This window comes from Gymnoscopelus microlampas (assembly GCF_963454915.1).
Source record: "Gymnoscopelus microlampas genome assembly, chromosome: 16".
Classification (NCBI taxonomy): Eukaryota; Metazoa; Chordata; class Actinopteri; order Myctophiformes; family Myctophidae; genus Gymnoscopelus; species Gymnoscopelus microlampas.
The window spans coordinates 46,453,929-46,469,685 of record NC_139953.1 but is presented as its reverse complement, the minus strand read 5'-3'; the positions used below and the strand labels follow the sequence as shown (position 1 = coordinate 46,469,685).

The 15,757-nt window shown below is 41.5% G+C and overlaps 1 protein-coding gene across 2 annotated transcripts in view; it reads right to left on the bottom strand.

Annotated features, from left to right (window-relative positions):
- The window catches only part of LOC311063697 (alpha-N-acetylgalactosaminidase-like), a 102,173-nt gene extending 86,416 nt beyond the window's left edge, over window positions 1–15,757 (bottom strand). The window contains exons 1-9 of one of the 2 annotated variants that reach the window (XR_014602633.1): window positions 15,514–15,757; window positions 12,656–12,812; window positions 11,930–12,070; window positions 10,879–11,090; window positions 9,509–9,603; window positions 8,488–8,649; window positions 5,435–5,632; window positions 3,076–3,216; window positions 1,385–2,415 (exon numbers count right to left, since the gene is read on the bottom strand). Coding sequence is in view for 1 of the 2 variants with exons in the window: in XM_084083242.1 (XP_083939368.1) it covers window positions 2,206–2,415; window positions 3,076–3,216; window positions 5,435–5,632; window positions 8,488–8,649; window positions 9,509–9,603; window positions 10,879–11,090; window positions 11,930–12,070; window positions 12,656–12,810 (1,314 nt within the window). In the remaining variant the exon portion in view is untranslated. Of the gene's footprint in view, window positions 1–581; window positions 2,416–3,075; window positions 3,217–5,434; window positions 5,633–8,487; window positions 8,650–9,508; window positions 9,604–10,878; window positions 11,091–11,929; window positions 12,071–12,655; window positions 12,813–15,513 lie in introns of those variants that run through there. The other variant, XM_084083242.1, reaches the window with a different exon arrangement.

Here is a 15,757-nt window from a genome sequence, read left to right as displayed (position 1 = left end):
GACTCGTATGGATATGAAGCATCAACTGACGGTGAGAAAACTACGAAATACGAAATACTTCCGCCGAATTAGTTAAATTTTCGCCAGAAACAGGCTGTATCAAATATGAGTGACTGACTATCATAAACGATACAGAGCCTCCTCCCTGACAATATCGCCGAGACAGTTTGTTTATTTTTGGACCACAATTCTTATATGAGACAATTCTAAGATGACCCAATGTTATTCTCCATAGAGAAATGACTTTACGAACCAGGGGATGGACGAGTGACGTCAGGACTTCTGTACTCTATAGGCGTGGATTTTTAAGCTGCGGCAGGGCAGACCCGGGATGGAGTTTCTACTGTACCATTCATCCTAGGATATCATAACATCCTATAAAAGGTAAGAAAAACATTGGGTGGAATTCCTGGTCATGTTTTGACCTGCCCTGTTTCTAGAGAATCATAGTTCATTGTCTGCGTGCCTAGTTTTGGATAAACCTTGTTAATGAAACCCTTGAGTTGATCTGTTGTTGGGCCTCCTTGAGGTCCTACTCAACACTCACTGGGATGAGAGAGATGAACCAACCATTCACTGTGTCTTGGGAATCTGTTCTTTAATTACAAGAAACTAATTCATAGATTAAAATGTGTTATAAAAAGAGAAAAGAAAACCTTGACATTCATTCCTTGAAAACATTAAGCAGTATAGTTTAAAAACACAGGACCAAAAACAGATCCACGAAAAAACAAAAAATGTAAAAAGCCCTTCACATAAAATACATCTGAACAGAAATGTAAACATTGATCATGTTAGCATCATGCTAACCCCTGCTAATTCATATCTGGCTTCATTTCAGTCTAAGGAACAGGATAGCCTGGTGCCTCAAGGAAGGTGCTCAGTATAAAAAATAAAGCAAAATATGCATCAAAGAAACACGCATTTTGATTATTCGGTGAATAGAAAAACTAATCGATAGAATAATCACCAATAAAATAGTCGATTGTTGAAGAAGTAAATATTGATCGCTTATTTTTGCGTATTCTGATTCACTTTGAACCCGGGTCCCTAATTTGGGGTTGTCATAGTCATAGTCGAGGAGAATTTCTCTCAAAAAGTCCCAGGACTTTCAAAAATCGTGAGGGTAGCAGATGTATAAACTCACAAGGCATATTCGCAATGCCACTCGTTGAAGAGAACCTGGGCCAAGTGACTCTGAGAGTGTACCAATGGAACTATGGTCCCTTACGGGTCCATTTGGTTCTATTGGTACACTCTCAGAGTTTGAATAAACACTGAGGATTTTACAGTGTAGATTGGGACCCCAGAGATAAAACATTTTTTATTAGAGAGAGAGATGAGGTCCTTCCCACAGTGTCTGTCCCTGAGTTTGTGTTGAAACCATTACTAATAGACTGTGTACATGATGAAGCAGTGCTATTCAGCTGGTATAGTGGCATTAATTCCCTTCTTCAACAGAGTCACATGGTCACCCTGTTCATTCTTTACGACCTGGAGACGCATCTGTGTCACTTCTTGATTTGAGCTAAAAAGCATTATTTTACACTTTTGGCTATTCAAAAATAGCAGATCTACAAGCTCGTAGCACCGAGTGCCGCGCTACGAGCTTGTAGATCTGCTATTTTTGAAAAATCGTGAAAGTGTGTGCAAATCTTTTAATACATATTGTTTTAAAGTGAACATTTTGAACTCAAATCTTTGCTTCCGGGAGTCCCTGGAACATATATTTTTAGATGGGGGTCCGTGGCCAAACACATGTCATTTTGGGGGTCCTTGACATGGAAAAAAGAACCACTGATATTATGGCGACATAAGTTTTTTCAAAAAACTGTTGAATCCCCCAGAAGCAAAGATTTGAGTTACAAATGTTCGCTTTTGTAACTCAAATCTCAAGATTTGCTAGAAAATTAAGATTTGTCAAAAATAGCAGATCTACAAGCCGCCGCGCTATGAGCTTGTAGATCTGCTATTTTTGAATAGCCAAAGTGTAAAATGTAGCTTTTAAGCTCAAATGAAAAAGTGACACAGATGCGTTCCAGGTCTTAAAGGGTTAATGTGCCATTGACTTGGCAAAAGTGTCATTTCCTCTCCACTGCAGTCTGGGGGGAGGGGGAGGGGGGGGGCATGATTCGTATCGAGTGGTTCAACAATATCGAGGAAGTGATGTCATAATTACGGTAGGCGTGGCCCTGTGGACGCCGGTCAGAGGAAGGTGGGAGGCAGGTCGTTGTCGTGGCGATAGTAGGCGGGCCCGCGGAGCTTACCGCCGGCGTCGAGCTGCTGGTGGAGGCGGGGTTTGGCGGCGGCGGGGGCGGAGACGTACCACATGACCACGCCCGAGGGGTTGACTGACACCACGAAGGGGGTGGAGTCTTTCAGCTGGTCGGTCTTGCCACTGAACACGTCGTGGACCTGAAAACATGCGCGCGCACGCACACGCACACGCACACGCACGCACGCACACACACACACACACACACACACACACACACACACACACACACACACACACACACACACACACACACACACACACACACACACACACACACACACACACAGAGAGCAAGTGGACCACAGGAGAGAAAAACAGAAAGACAACGTTATTAAAGCTGAAATCCTACACTTGTTTTAACAACTTAAACCCTATATACCTCAGAATCAGAATCGTCTTTATTGTCACCGATCTCATTCCCCCCAGATTCGGCACAAACTTGGGGATGAATTCATTCTACTATTATGCCACCAAAATGTGGAATGCTCTACCAACAGCCATCAAAAAGTGTGACTCCCTACCCTCCTTCAAAACCACCATAAAAGAGTAATTTACAACTGGATCTAGACAAGTCTTCTAGCTCAGTGGTTCTCAAACTTTTCCATGTCAAGGACCCCCAAATTGACACTTATTTAGCCCACGGACCCCCATTACAAAAGATATGCCAGGGACCCCCATGAGAGAAGATTTATTACGGCTCTAGCAGTGATTCTCAACTATTTTAATGTTAATTTAACTCCGAGAGTGTACAAATGTAGTGTGTACATTTGAATCACTAGAAACAAAACAAAGCAAACCTTGTAGCTTCCAGAGCTGTAGTTGAGTTTCCTGAGATCTGTCTGGTAGCGATACGGCATGTCACTACGTCTGCTGAAGAACACCAAGGCACTGGCGTTGGCAGACAGCGGGCGCCAGAACACTTCGATGCCACTCTTCTCCTAATAGGACAGCAAAAAGTGAGCAAGTGGTTATTATTTTTGGTTATAATGTGTAGGCTACATATCTATCCTAAATATTCAAAATCCTTTTTTTGTTTTAAATCATTTATTTGAATGATTTTGGTGACTCGTAAAGTGTCAGGATGACATAATCATTAATATGTTGCAGGTTGTGTCATGTACGGGTACCAACATTTGTTGTGTTGGTACCCGTACATGATTGCATCAGGTGTGGATGACCTCACCATACTGGTATACCTTACATCATACCACCTACGCATGGTCTAAGATAGAGGTCTTCAACAAGGGGTCCGGGACCCCTTGGGGGTCCTCAGAGTTACTACAGGGGGTCCGCCAAATCTTTGTGTGATATGATTTTTTTTTTTACCATAACCACTTGAACCCTAACATCCCTTTTCTGAGGAGAACTTTAGCCAAAAATAGCAGATCTACAAGCTCACAACGCCTCGCACTGCGAGGCGTTGTGAGCTTGTAGATCTGCTATTTTTGGCAAAGAGGTATAGGTGTAGAGGGAAAAAGAGCAGACCATGTAAACGAAAAAATAAGAATTTGAAACACAATTTTATACAATAAAGAGGTGGTCCCTGCTTCATCTCTCTCTCAGCTAGGGGGTCCTTGGGCTGAAAACGTTGAAGACCCCTGGTCTAAGACTTTCTCATCAACATCGAATACTTGTTCACCTTAACGGAAACCACATCTCCTGAAACTAACTACAGTAACTTGACAAACAGGAAACGGGTTTAGCTCGTCCATTGCGGAGCAATTCGAAAACCCAGACAAAAACATGCATTCATATCGTCCACCGTCAAACCATGCTGAGGTTTTCTGGTTTGAATTTGAACCCCAACACATGAGTGGGGCAACCCTAACACAGGGTTGACCCTGGCAGCATATTATATAGACCCTCCAGAAAAACGTGGACAAAAATCGTTTATTATGCGGGCTAAAACTCTTGATTATGCGGGCTAAAATCCATGATTTTGCGATGAAATATGTTTTTTTTTTTGCAATTTTATGCGGTGAAATTGCTGGAAGTTGTGAAATATGCGGCAATATGCGAAATATGCGATATGCGAAAAGTTGCGAAAAATGCTAAATATGTGAAAAGTTGCGAAATATGCGGAAATATGCGATAAGCGAAAAGTTGCGAAAAATGCGAAATGTGAAAAGTTGCGAAATATGCGATGCGAAGCGCATATTCTGCGATGCGATGCGGCCTTTTTGAAAAAACGTTACCGCCGCATAATTATGCGCCATTTTGCTGATTATTACTATTTTTCAACCACAACTAATGAGACAAGACATCAATTGAATGAGTTTGGGAACAGACGTCATGAGACAAAAGACATAGTATACAACACATCATTTTTGATGGGAAAATGCATTGCAACAACTATGTAGTGGAAGTGATAGCTCTGACAAACCACAAATCATTTGACCTTTCCAGCAGACGGAGAACTGAGAAAAATAATGAAGGAAGTGAAATCTCAGCCATATGTACATTATTTGTGTACCATACATGTAACTGCATAGAGATGTCATCAGTATTCTATTTGTCTCATCAGCTAGGACAGCACAGTGATGGTGAAGATAGAGAACTTGCGGACAACCCACAAATCATTTGACTAGACATTTCAGCATACCAGAGAACTGAGAAAAATAAATTAACTAAGGAACTGAGATTTCAACCATTTACCATATAACAAATATCAAGTCAAGTGCAATCATCAGTATGTTAAACATAAATCATGTTTTTGTTATTGTTTGCAATACATATTAAACGATTGACTTATTCTCTTTGCATTATTTGAATTAGCGGTCTATAATAAGTTGAAAAGGCAGTGTCTAAATAGATCTCATGCCCACAATGAAACTGTTGGGGCACTTCTGTTCTAACCTTCTTGAATTAGCCCTCGCGTCACAAATATGTTTTGTTGTGAGCTTCTAGATCGTTCCACGGTGACGTCATGACGTTCTTTGGTGGAAAAACGTTCTATATTGTCTGAATCAGCCATGTTTGGGTTCATGTATGTGCTAAAAGAGTGACTTTGAGAGCTGTTTTACCGTACAATGTAAGTCAATGAGGAGCATATTTTGAATTATCAATTTCTAATCAATCAAATAGATAATCAACCTTTATTTGAACCTTCAGGTTCAAATAAAAAGGCATGAAATACGTTCCAAAAACGTGTGTCACCTTTACGATGCGTCTGCCCTGCACGCCCGTGGGGTCCTGGTTGATGCCGATGACCATCTTGTTCTGCAGGATGGAGCGGGCTCCGCTGCTGATGGTGCGCAGGTCGTTGGACATGAAGAGCGGAGCGGCCATGATGGCCCACATGGCTATCTGAGAGCGGGACTGCTCCATGCTCAGGCCAAAGTCCCCGATGACCAGCTGGTTTACAGTACAGGTACAGAACACACACACACACACGCACGCACACACACACACACACACACACACACACACACACACACACACACACACACACACACACACACACACACACACACACACACACACACACACACACACACACACACACACACACACACACACACACACACACACACACACACACACACACACACACACACACACACACGCACACAAGAGACAGTCAACTGATTAGAATCAAGTGTATGTAATTACAATGGTTGATGTCGGGCAGAAACCTCTTATCTCCATATTCAAACTTTCTGTGTTTTTTTTCCTAAATTAATGCCCTTCTTGATCATACTACAGCATCACACAAAAGTAGTAAAAGTAGCAGATTTACAAGCTCGAAACACGGCGCGAAGCGGCACGTTTTGAGCTTGTAGATCTGCTACTTTTGATGCTTTTGAATTTGAATCCTGAAAAGTAACAGTTTTGGACATTTGAGGTTTACACCCGACAACCTATAGCAGTGGTTCCCAAACGTTTTAGCTCAAGACCCAAAAGAGAAATGTGTGATGTCTCCATGGGACCCAAACTGGTGAAAATAGCAGATCTAGAGCTTGTAGATCTGCTATTTTCACTACTTCTAAAAAAGAAAATATATATTTTTTTTAATCTTTAAAAAAAAGTATACATATGAAACAAAGAAAAAGGCATATTTACTTGTGACCCATAAAATGTTCACATTATGTTATGTATGTAATTTACTACATAGACATTAATAAATAATAGCAATGATTGACAACAAATGTTAAGAATATTATTTAGGTAGCATGTTGTTTAGAGATGGAATGTTTGATGTTTACCTGGTGTCCTAGGTACTTTGTTTGTAGCACTACACTGGTTTTTGGTTTTTATTTACTTATGTGACTATTTACAGAACCCTGTATGCTTGTTAACAATGGTTGCTCTGACTGATGAAGACATATGATAATCTAATCTCCAATATCTAATTGATTTAACAAAGTCTATGTCAGTTAGAAGGCCTCCGTCCAAATCTCCAAAGCTGAAAAAAGAACAGTCCACACACACTGTGCCGAAGCTTTTAAGACGGGCTGAAACGTTGTCCTTCTTTGTCCTATTAAAGTTGATTCTTGGGAGCTTCAGCACAATGGCCCTCATTTATCAACGTGGTGCAGCCCGAATAATGAGCGTACGGCGTAATCACCGCAATTTTCGGCATTTATCAATAAATCCTGACGTGGGCTTTAACCTACGGTACGCTGAGATCTCACGTCTGGTCGAGACCAGTTGTTGACGTTGGCTGCACCCGTTTGTTCCATTCTAGACCTGCGGAGCACCATTGTCTGACTGTCTGACAAGCATCTGGACACATAATCCACTCCTAGTCCTAAATGTGTATGTCTACACTAATAAATAATCACTGTGAAAATATATTATTTTATAAAGTAATTTAAACAAACTGCTTTAACAGTCATTCAGATAAGATTGTAGATCTGTCTGTATTGCAAATAGCAGATATACAAGCTCACAAGCCAGCGTTGCATCGCGACGCGTTGTGAGCTTGTAGATCTGCTATTTTCAAAAATATACGAGCGCTTTTGCGCCGGCGGCCACCTTTTCACAAACTTACAGTGGCTTGTCCTATGTTATGGAGTTATGTCATAGAGAGTTATGTAGGCTGCACAACCTGACTGGGTTAAGGATATAAACCCGACGCTCCAATATTAACGTGGCGACACGGAATCACTGCATTCCGCCCGAGTCTCATGTACCGCTACGCTACGGACACGGACATGAAAGACAAAGTTGGGCGGGCGCGTGTGTGTGTGTGTGTGTGTGTGTGTGTGTGTGTTTGAGATAGACTGGGAGAGAGAGCGAGAGAGCAAGAGAGAGCGAGAGAGAGAAGCGTGTGCGTGTGTGGCGAGGCCGGGGGGGGGGGGGGGGGGGCGAGCGGGCGACTGTTTCTTATTGGCTTTTCATGTCTTTGGTCGTATTCTGGTTCGTCTTCATGTCGTAAAATCGGGGCGTTTTGAGAATATTTTAAGGGCGTGTTATTTAAATGACGCTCGTTTCAGCCGTGACATTTATCAACGCTGGGACCAAGTGTAAGCTCGGATCAGCTGTGTAGGATGCGTTGATAAATGTGACTTCGACGTTGGTGTACGGCCGAATATATGGAAAAATATACGCCGGTTTATACGCTGCGTTGATAAATGAGGGTGAGTGTCTGTTCACGTACGTGTTTTCATCCAGTACCTGTTAAATGTTTGGATGTATGTGCTCTACCTTGGACTGTGTTTCCAAATGTCCAAAGCTCACATACGGTCTAGAAATTGTTACTTACTCTCAGGTAAGTGACCCTCTCTCAGGGGTCATTCATAAGCAGTTGTTGAGCAGAAAGCTAAATAGATCAGTAGCTAGTAGGCAGATGTAAATGTGGCCTACAGCAAGTAGGCAATAGGTTCCCAAACTTTTCAGGCCGTGACCCCCCCAAAATAATCATATTTGAACTGGGGACCCCCCACCCTGACAAGCTCTTGGAATTGTAGGAGTTGAGGCATTACATTTAGTTTGACTCTGCTCCACAGATACGCATTTTGAAAATAGCCGAACTACAAGCTCACAATGCCTCGCACTGCGTTGTGAGCTTGTAGATCGGCTATTTTCCCAATGTTTGTGTCTTTTTTACGTAATACATGGCCAATTTGGTATTAAAAACTTGTGCAGATACCCTGTACACACTTATACTGTATGTTGGTTTGTTTACTGTTGAGTGAGAAAACAATGTTGCATATTAAGCTAATTATCTGGGGGCCCCACAAAATACTGCCCTTACAGTACAGTACCATATCTGGGTCATTCCAGCGTCCAGGTCCGGCGGCAGGTGCCAGGACGTCCTGGTTTTCAAAGAACCAATCGGCGATGCTCAGAACGCTGCCCCACGAGTCCTCGATGTCGCCATAGTTACGCCACAGGTTGCAGATCTGTCCCAGCTCCGTGTAGTTCACCTGAAACAGCAGACCATCATACTGTATGAATGACTGATACAACAGACCATCATACTGTATGAATGACTGACAGAACAGACCATCATACTGTATGAATGACTGACAGAACAGACCATCATACTGTATGAATAACTGAAACAACAGACCATCATACTGTATATGAATGACTGATAGAACAGACCATCATACTGTATGAATGACTGATCATCCATATATGTGTGGACTTTTAAATGATAGTGGATTTTAGATTTGTGTTGTAGGTTATTAGATTTTTAGATAGGCAATTGCATTTTTTAAATTAGTTTTATAATTGTAATCAGCAAAATCATTCAGTGTTTTGAATGGCACCTGTCTTTTTAAACATCTGTGATCATGCTGAAAGCTGAATAAGCATAATAACTCTGCCCAAGTATTGGCCTATCACAGTGGTGCTCAAAGTGGGGTCCGGGGACCCCCTGGGATCCTCGAGGGGGGGTTCCAGGAGGTCCCCAGCTATATGATTGATAGTTAAGAACCAAATGGACCTTTATGGGTCTGTAACTCTGAGAGTGTACAAATGGAACCAAATGGACCCGTTACGGGTCCATTTGGTTCCATTTGTACACACTCAGAGTTATGGGGGTCCGAGGCCTAATGGGTACCATACCGGGGGTCCTTGAAATTAAAAAAGTTTGAGGACCACTGGCCTAGAAGACATGACTCGGGGACTAACCACATGAATCCCTATTCATTTGCCAAAAAGAGCAGATCTACAACCAAGTGTAGGGTTTAAGTCTCAATCTGCCATTCATGATACAGCGAGAAAGGAGACACACGCAGGTTAGTTAATATAGTAAATGTAAAGTTATATTCTGCTCACCTTGGGTGGCAGTCCACCCTGGTAGGCGGGCCAGCTGCAGGAGTAGCCAATGGGGCGGCCGGTAGCGTTGAGAGCCTTTGACATGCTGGGGTAACCTATCAGAGAGAACGCTGACATCATGACATGAGCTCACTGCAGTGGTCTTCCATATCCTGTTGGACTGCTTTGTGCCTCCTGTTCCCATTTCTAAACACAACCTTCCCAAACAACCCCTCAGTCTCAACCCCGCCTGTCCACCCTCTTCAAACAACCCCTCAGTCTCAACCCCGCCTGTCCACCCTCTTCAAACAACCCCTCAGTCTCAACCCCGCCTGTCCAGCCTCTTCAAACGACCCCTCAGTCTCAACCCCGCCTGTCCAGCCTCTTCAAACGACCCCTCAGTCTCAACCCCGCCTGTCCAGCCTCTTCAAACAACCCCTCAGTCTCAACCCCGCCTGTCCAGCCTCTTCAAACAACCCCTCAGTCTCAACCCCGCCTGTCCAGCCTCTTCAAACAACCCCTCAGTCTCAACCCCGCCTGTCCAGCCTCTTCAAACAACCCCTCAGTCTCAACCCCGCCTGTCCAGCCTCTTCAAACAACCCCTCAGTCTCAACTAGTGGTGGGAAAAAAGGTTCATTTCAGTGAACGAACGATTTCGTTCACGTTCACGGCAATGATTCGTTCACATGATTCGTTCACGTTCTCGTTCAGTAGCGCTATTTTCTAGCGTTCAAAATTGACTCGAGTAAAAGTACAAAAGTATTGGCATCAAAATATACTTAAAGTACCAAAAGTAAAAGTACTAACATATTTGAAAATAGCAGATCTACAAGCTCACAACGCGTCGTGATGTGACGCGTTGTGAGCTTGTAGATCTGCTATTTTCAAATAGCCTAGGTATAAAATAGGGCTAAAGTGGTTAATGTATGTTTTATAATGTGTGTAAAACACCATCGCGGGAGCGTTTTTTTTTTACGTCGCGTGTGAACGTTACAGTTTCAGAAAGTGAACGAGCTCGTCCTCACCAGTGTTGATTTTGACAGCAAATTTTGATTTAGTTTTAGTCATAGTCTTTTGAATAAAATTCTATTTAGTTTTAGTCATGTTTTAGATGCGTTGTGAGCTTGTAGATCTGCTATTTTCAGAGTGCAACACCTGAGCACAACCAAACATAAAATGACTTGTCTTTTACTTCTGTTGGATCTCTTCTCCACTAGTCCCTCACTAACATGTTAGTCTAGCTTTTATTTGTTGAAGAAATTGTCAATATATTTAGTCTTAGTTTTAATCATCACAGCTTAGTTTTTATTTAGTTTTCGTCAGTGAAAAAAGGTCGTCGACCAACATTTTTCGTCATAGTTTTAGTCGACGAAATCAACACTGGTCCTCACCCTGCGCCTGCTCCGTGGCGTTTGAATAGCAGCCGTCGAACTTCAGCATGTCCACCTCCCAGTCGGCGAAGGTCTGGGCGTCCAGCGTGATGGTGTCCAGCGTGGTGCCAGGGTAGCCCCCGCACGTGTGCGTGCCCATGTCCCCGTAGATGCCCAGCTTCAGACCGCGGTCGTGCATGTAGCGCGCCAGCTTGGCTATGCCACCCGGGAACCTGGCACAGAGGAATCACAGAGCAGTAAAAGCCTAAGTTAAATGTAGTTTTGCACATAGAAAATCTACAAGCTCACAACAAATCGCACCGTGTGCTTGTTCTGTTGATCTGCTATTTTTGGTACGTGACACCGCACTCAACCACGTATAAATCAGCCATAACTTTTATTACATTATACAGTATATGTTCTGTACAAACGTGGTTTAAATGATACATTTACAATATAAAAAAGATTGACGGTATATAACCGCTTAATCTGGCCATCTTATCAGTTTGCTCTGCAGGTCATCTGACTGTCATGTGACCATCACCTTTCATAATGCTTTTATTGACTTATATGAACTATAGACGCTGGCAGCTTGTTTTTGTGCTGAAGCAAGAAGGTGTGTGTGTGTGTGTGTGTGTGTGTGTGTGTGTGTGTGTGTGTGTGTGTGTGTGTGTGTGTGTGTGTGTGTGTGTGTGTGTGTGTGTGTGTGTGTGTGTGTGTGTGTGTGTGTGTGTGTGTGTGTGTGTGTGTGTGTGTGTGTGTATTACTACACTTGTGAGGACCAAATGTCCCCACAAGTATAGAAGAATTTGAGAAATAGATGTGAGGACCATTTTCCTGGTGCTTACAAGAATAATTGTTGTTTTATGGTTAAAAAAGATGTTTAGAGATACGTTTACAATTAGGAAAAGATTCAGGTTGGTTTTAGGAAGGATCAGGATCAGACATTTAGAGGTTAGGGGTTGGATATTAGAGTAAAAAATGATTCATACTTAGTTGCGTGCCAGTGTCATGCATCGAAAAATAGCTGATATAATAAGCTCACAACGTGTCGCAGCGCGACAGTAGATACCTCTTGGGGTCAGCCTGCAGTCTTCCCTGTGCGTCTCTCTGCATGGAGGACCAGCAGTCATCTATGTTGACGTACACGTAGCCCAGCTCCCTCCAGCCGTCCTCTGACAGCCTGTCTGCCATGTCCATGAACAGCTTCTCACTGGACACAGAGAAAAAGGACACAATCACACACATGGATTATTTTAAGACAAAATTTTGATTCAGTTTTAGTCATCATAGTCTTTTGAATAAAATTCCATTTAACACCCGAGCGCAACCAAACATAAAATGACTGGCTTTTTAGTTCTACTGGATCTCTTTTCCACTAGTACCTCACTATTTTAGTCTTTTATTTGTTGACGAAATTGTCAATATATATATTCTTAGTTTTAGTCATCATAGCTTAGTTTTTATTTAGTTTTTGTCAGTGGTAGTCGACGAATTTTTTTTCGTCATAGTTTTAGTCGACGAAATCACAGCTGCATGATAGAGCCTGACTGATATATCTGTCTGGCCAAGATATCATTTGACTTTAGTGACGACATCAGTATCAGCAATTATATGCAGCCGATTTACCCAGTTTCAACCTGATTTTAACCTATTTTGGGCGTGTCAAAACAACACCTTTTGAACAGATCTTAAGTGGTTAAAGAAAATAAAGTCCACGTTTATCTTTTCTATTTATTATTTTATCTATTGCAAAGTTATTATTAAAGTTATGATGTCTGTTATTTGTTTGTCTTACCTAATGCAGTTCTTGGGGTCATTCTCACAGTCTATGTCACAGCGGAACCGTTCCCATGCCAACCAGCCCATAGGTGGGGTCCTCATCAGCCCGTTGTCCAGGGCCAAGGTGGCCGCACAGAGTGCCAGCGTGACAAACACTACTGCCACACGCATTTCTACAGTAGAAGAAGAGACAAGAGACATCATAAAATACTGTAGTTAGGTAGGTATAAATAATATTTAGCAACCCTTGCAGTACTGCAGAAAACCTACTTCATTTAGGGACCTATGTGTCAGTTTCTAAACAAAGTTGGTTTTCCACAGTGACATACAGAAGGAGACAAACCAACCTGTATGCATGGCGTGCACATTACACACCTGACTGTGTGTGCCTTACCTCAAAGCAGTAAGTCAATATAAAGGCATGCTTATGACAAAGACACATGACAGCCGAGTCCAACCTGTCCAGTGACTCAAACAGTCATCTGACACTTCTATCAGTAGACTCCAGGAATCTCTGTCTGTCTGTCTGTCTGTCTGTCTGTCTGTCTGTCTGTCTGTCTGTCTGTATGACTGTACTTTGCATCAAGAACCGTTGTTCCAATCAACTCCACACTTGGTGGGTGTTCTGCTGAGACCCTAGGACAGGGGTGGGCTGTGGGATGTAACTGTTCTTTTTTTTATTATTATTGTGGCTCCTGCTTTGACTGACTCTAGGACATGAACTAGGATGTACACTATGGAAGTAATAATTAATCACACCTGTCAATTAGTGTGTCCCAGTCACACATAGGTGTGTCCAAGTTAGTGCTGCCAATGCGGTCATGACGCCTACAGACAGGCAATGAAATCTGCGTAAATCTCATGGAAAAGTGGACATATTTAACTAACACACGTTTCCTGTCACAACTTTTCAAATGGATATGAAGCGAGTCATCTAGCTTCATAGTGCCTTGTCTGTACTTGAATGGTAAAATGTTGAGGTATTTTTTACTTTACTTGAGTATTTCCAATTGTCAATACTTTTACTTCTATTAACTACACTACATCTCAGAGGCAAATATTGTACTTTTACTCCACGACTATTAATTGTATACTTAGTTACCTTGAAGATTTTGAATATTATTATAAAATGTACATTAACCACTTCAACCCTATATAATACTGTACTTTGGTTATTTGAAAATAGCAGGTCTACAAGCTCACAACGCGTCGCTTTCGCGGCGCGTTGTGAGTTTGTAGACCTGCTATTTTCAAAAGTTTTTTTTATACATATTGAACTTGTGAAATTACTTTTGGTACTTTAAGTGTATTTTGACACCAATATTTTTGTACTTTTACTCAAGTCAATTTACTGGACTTTTTTAATAGAGTATTTCCACATTGTGGTGTTGCTACTTTTATTTAAGTAAAAAATGTCAGTACTTCTTCCAAGTTCCACCACTGATTCTAGGACAGACAGACTACATACATAAAGTCAATTGACAATATAGATGTATTATTCACATCCACTGGTGATAGACTGTATTAACACTTCAGAGACACAGCTCAATTGTGTTAGAATTTAAGTAGTATGTTATGTTATGTTATTACCGTATAACACTATCAATACTAAATACTATCAACATTCTTAGCGAGCCCACACTGTTTGTTCAGGAACAGTACTTTCTAGGCTTACAGGATATGTGGACACTATAGGGACATCTGGGCACCTCCATGTCAAACTGCCTATTTTGTCCAAAATGTTAAAAAATTATAATATTTTAAAAATGGTCTTAAGTAATGTAAAGTATACATGATGTGAACATGCACGGTACATCATAATAATAATAATAATAATAATAATAATAATAATAATAATAAGTAATTAGTAATTAAGTATACATGAATCATGATACATCATTATCAGACTTAATGTTATCCTTCAACTCCTTGTTTATGCCCCAAAATGACTGGATATACAGGTTTTGTAGCAATTTGTAGAAATATTAGACCTTAATTGTCGAATGTTTAAGCATGCTCTAATCATTTATAGGCCTACTTTACTTTCCTTTATTTTTATTTTTTGACAAAATATCCAATTTCACATGGAGGTGTCCAGATGTCCTATAGTGCCCACCAATCTATTACCCTTTCTAGTATGTTATCTTTATTTTACTTTGTAGTAGCTCATTGACTTTTAAAAATATATTGATATAATCTACCTACACCAATATCTCCATAGGCTACGACGTGACATCTGGATCTATAGCCGTCTTTCACACGACGCTCGTCTGTCTCGAGCGTCATGGAGCAACTTCAACCTGGTTTTGGTACTTTCTCCATTTACAACCCGTACATCTACATAAACGTTCAGATTTCAAATATAAAGTGCCGACCACATGGTCATGGATGTAACAAGTTGAAACGCTTGGGTCTAAGTACCCGTATCTTCCGTATTGTTCAACAAAAAAAAACATTTTAATCCGATCGGTGGTCATTTTCTCATAGAGTTATAATGTATCAGAGTGCAATACACATCCCAACCGATAAGGGCGCGTCGTTGAAAGCATATGAAGGACATTTTGAGGAAATGGCCACCGATCGGATTAAAATGCTTTTTATTGAACAATACGGAAGATACGGGTACTCAGACCCAGGCGTTTTAACTTGTAACATCCGTGGCCGTGGGGTCAGCACTTTATATTTGAAATCTGAACGTTTATGTAGATGTACGGGTTGTAAATGAAAAAAAAAGCCAAAACCAGGTAGAAGTTCATCCATGACAGTCATGTTTCAGGGCTACTGGATCTACTAACATAACAGCGTTGCAGCTTAAATATAATCAATTTAATGTCAAAGTCTAGTGGATGAATAACGTTACACTCATATACTCACTCAGTGGATCCTTTACAGCTGTGTGCAGATGTGTTGCTGAACTTCCAGATGATCTGCTTACAGTCCAGTTATAATCAGTGATCTGGTCTCTCTGCTCCACACAGAGAACTTATTCTCATCTGATCCCACTGTCAAAGACTATAAAACAACTATAAACCTATACCTCTATGCTATAAACCCACACAATGTACCCGTGAGGATCATAAGACCTATTGTAGCTGATTGCAGTGTATGTGTGTGTGTG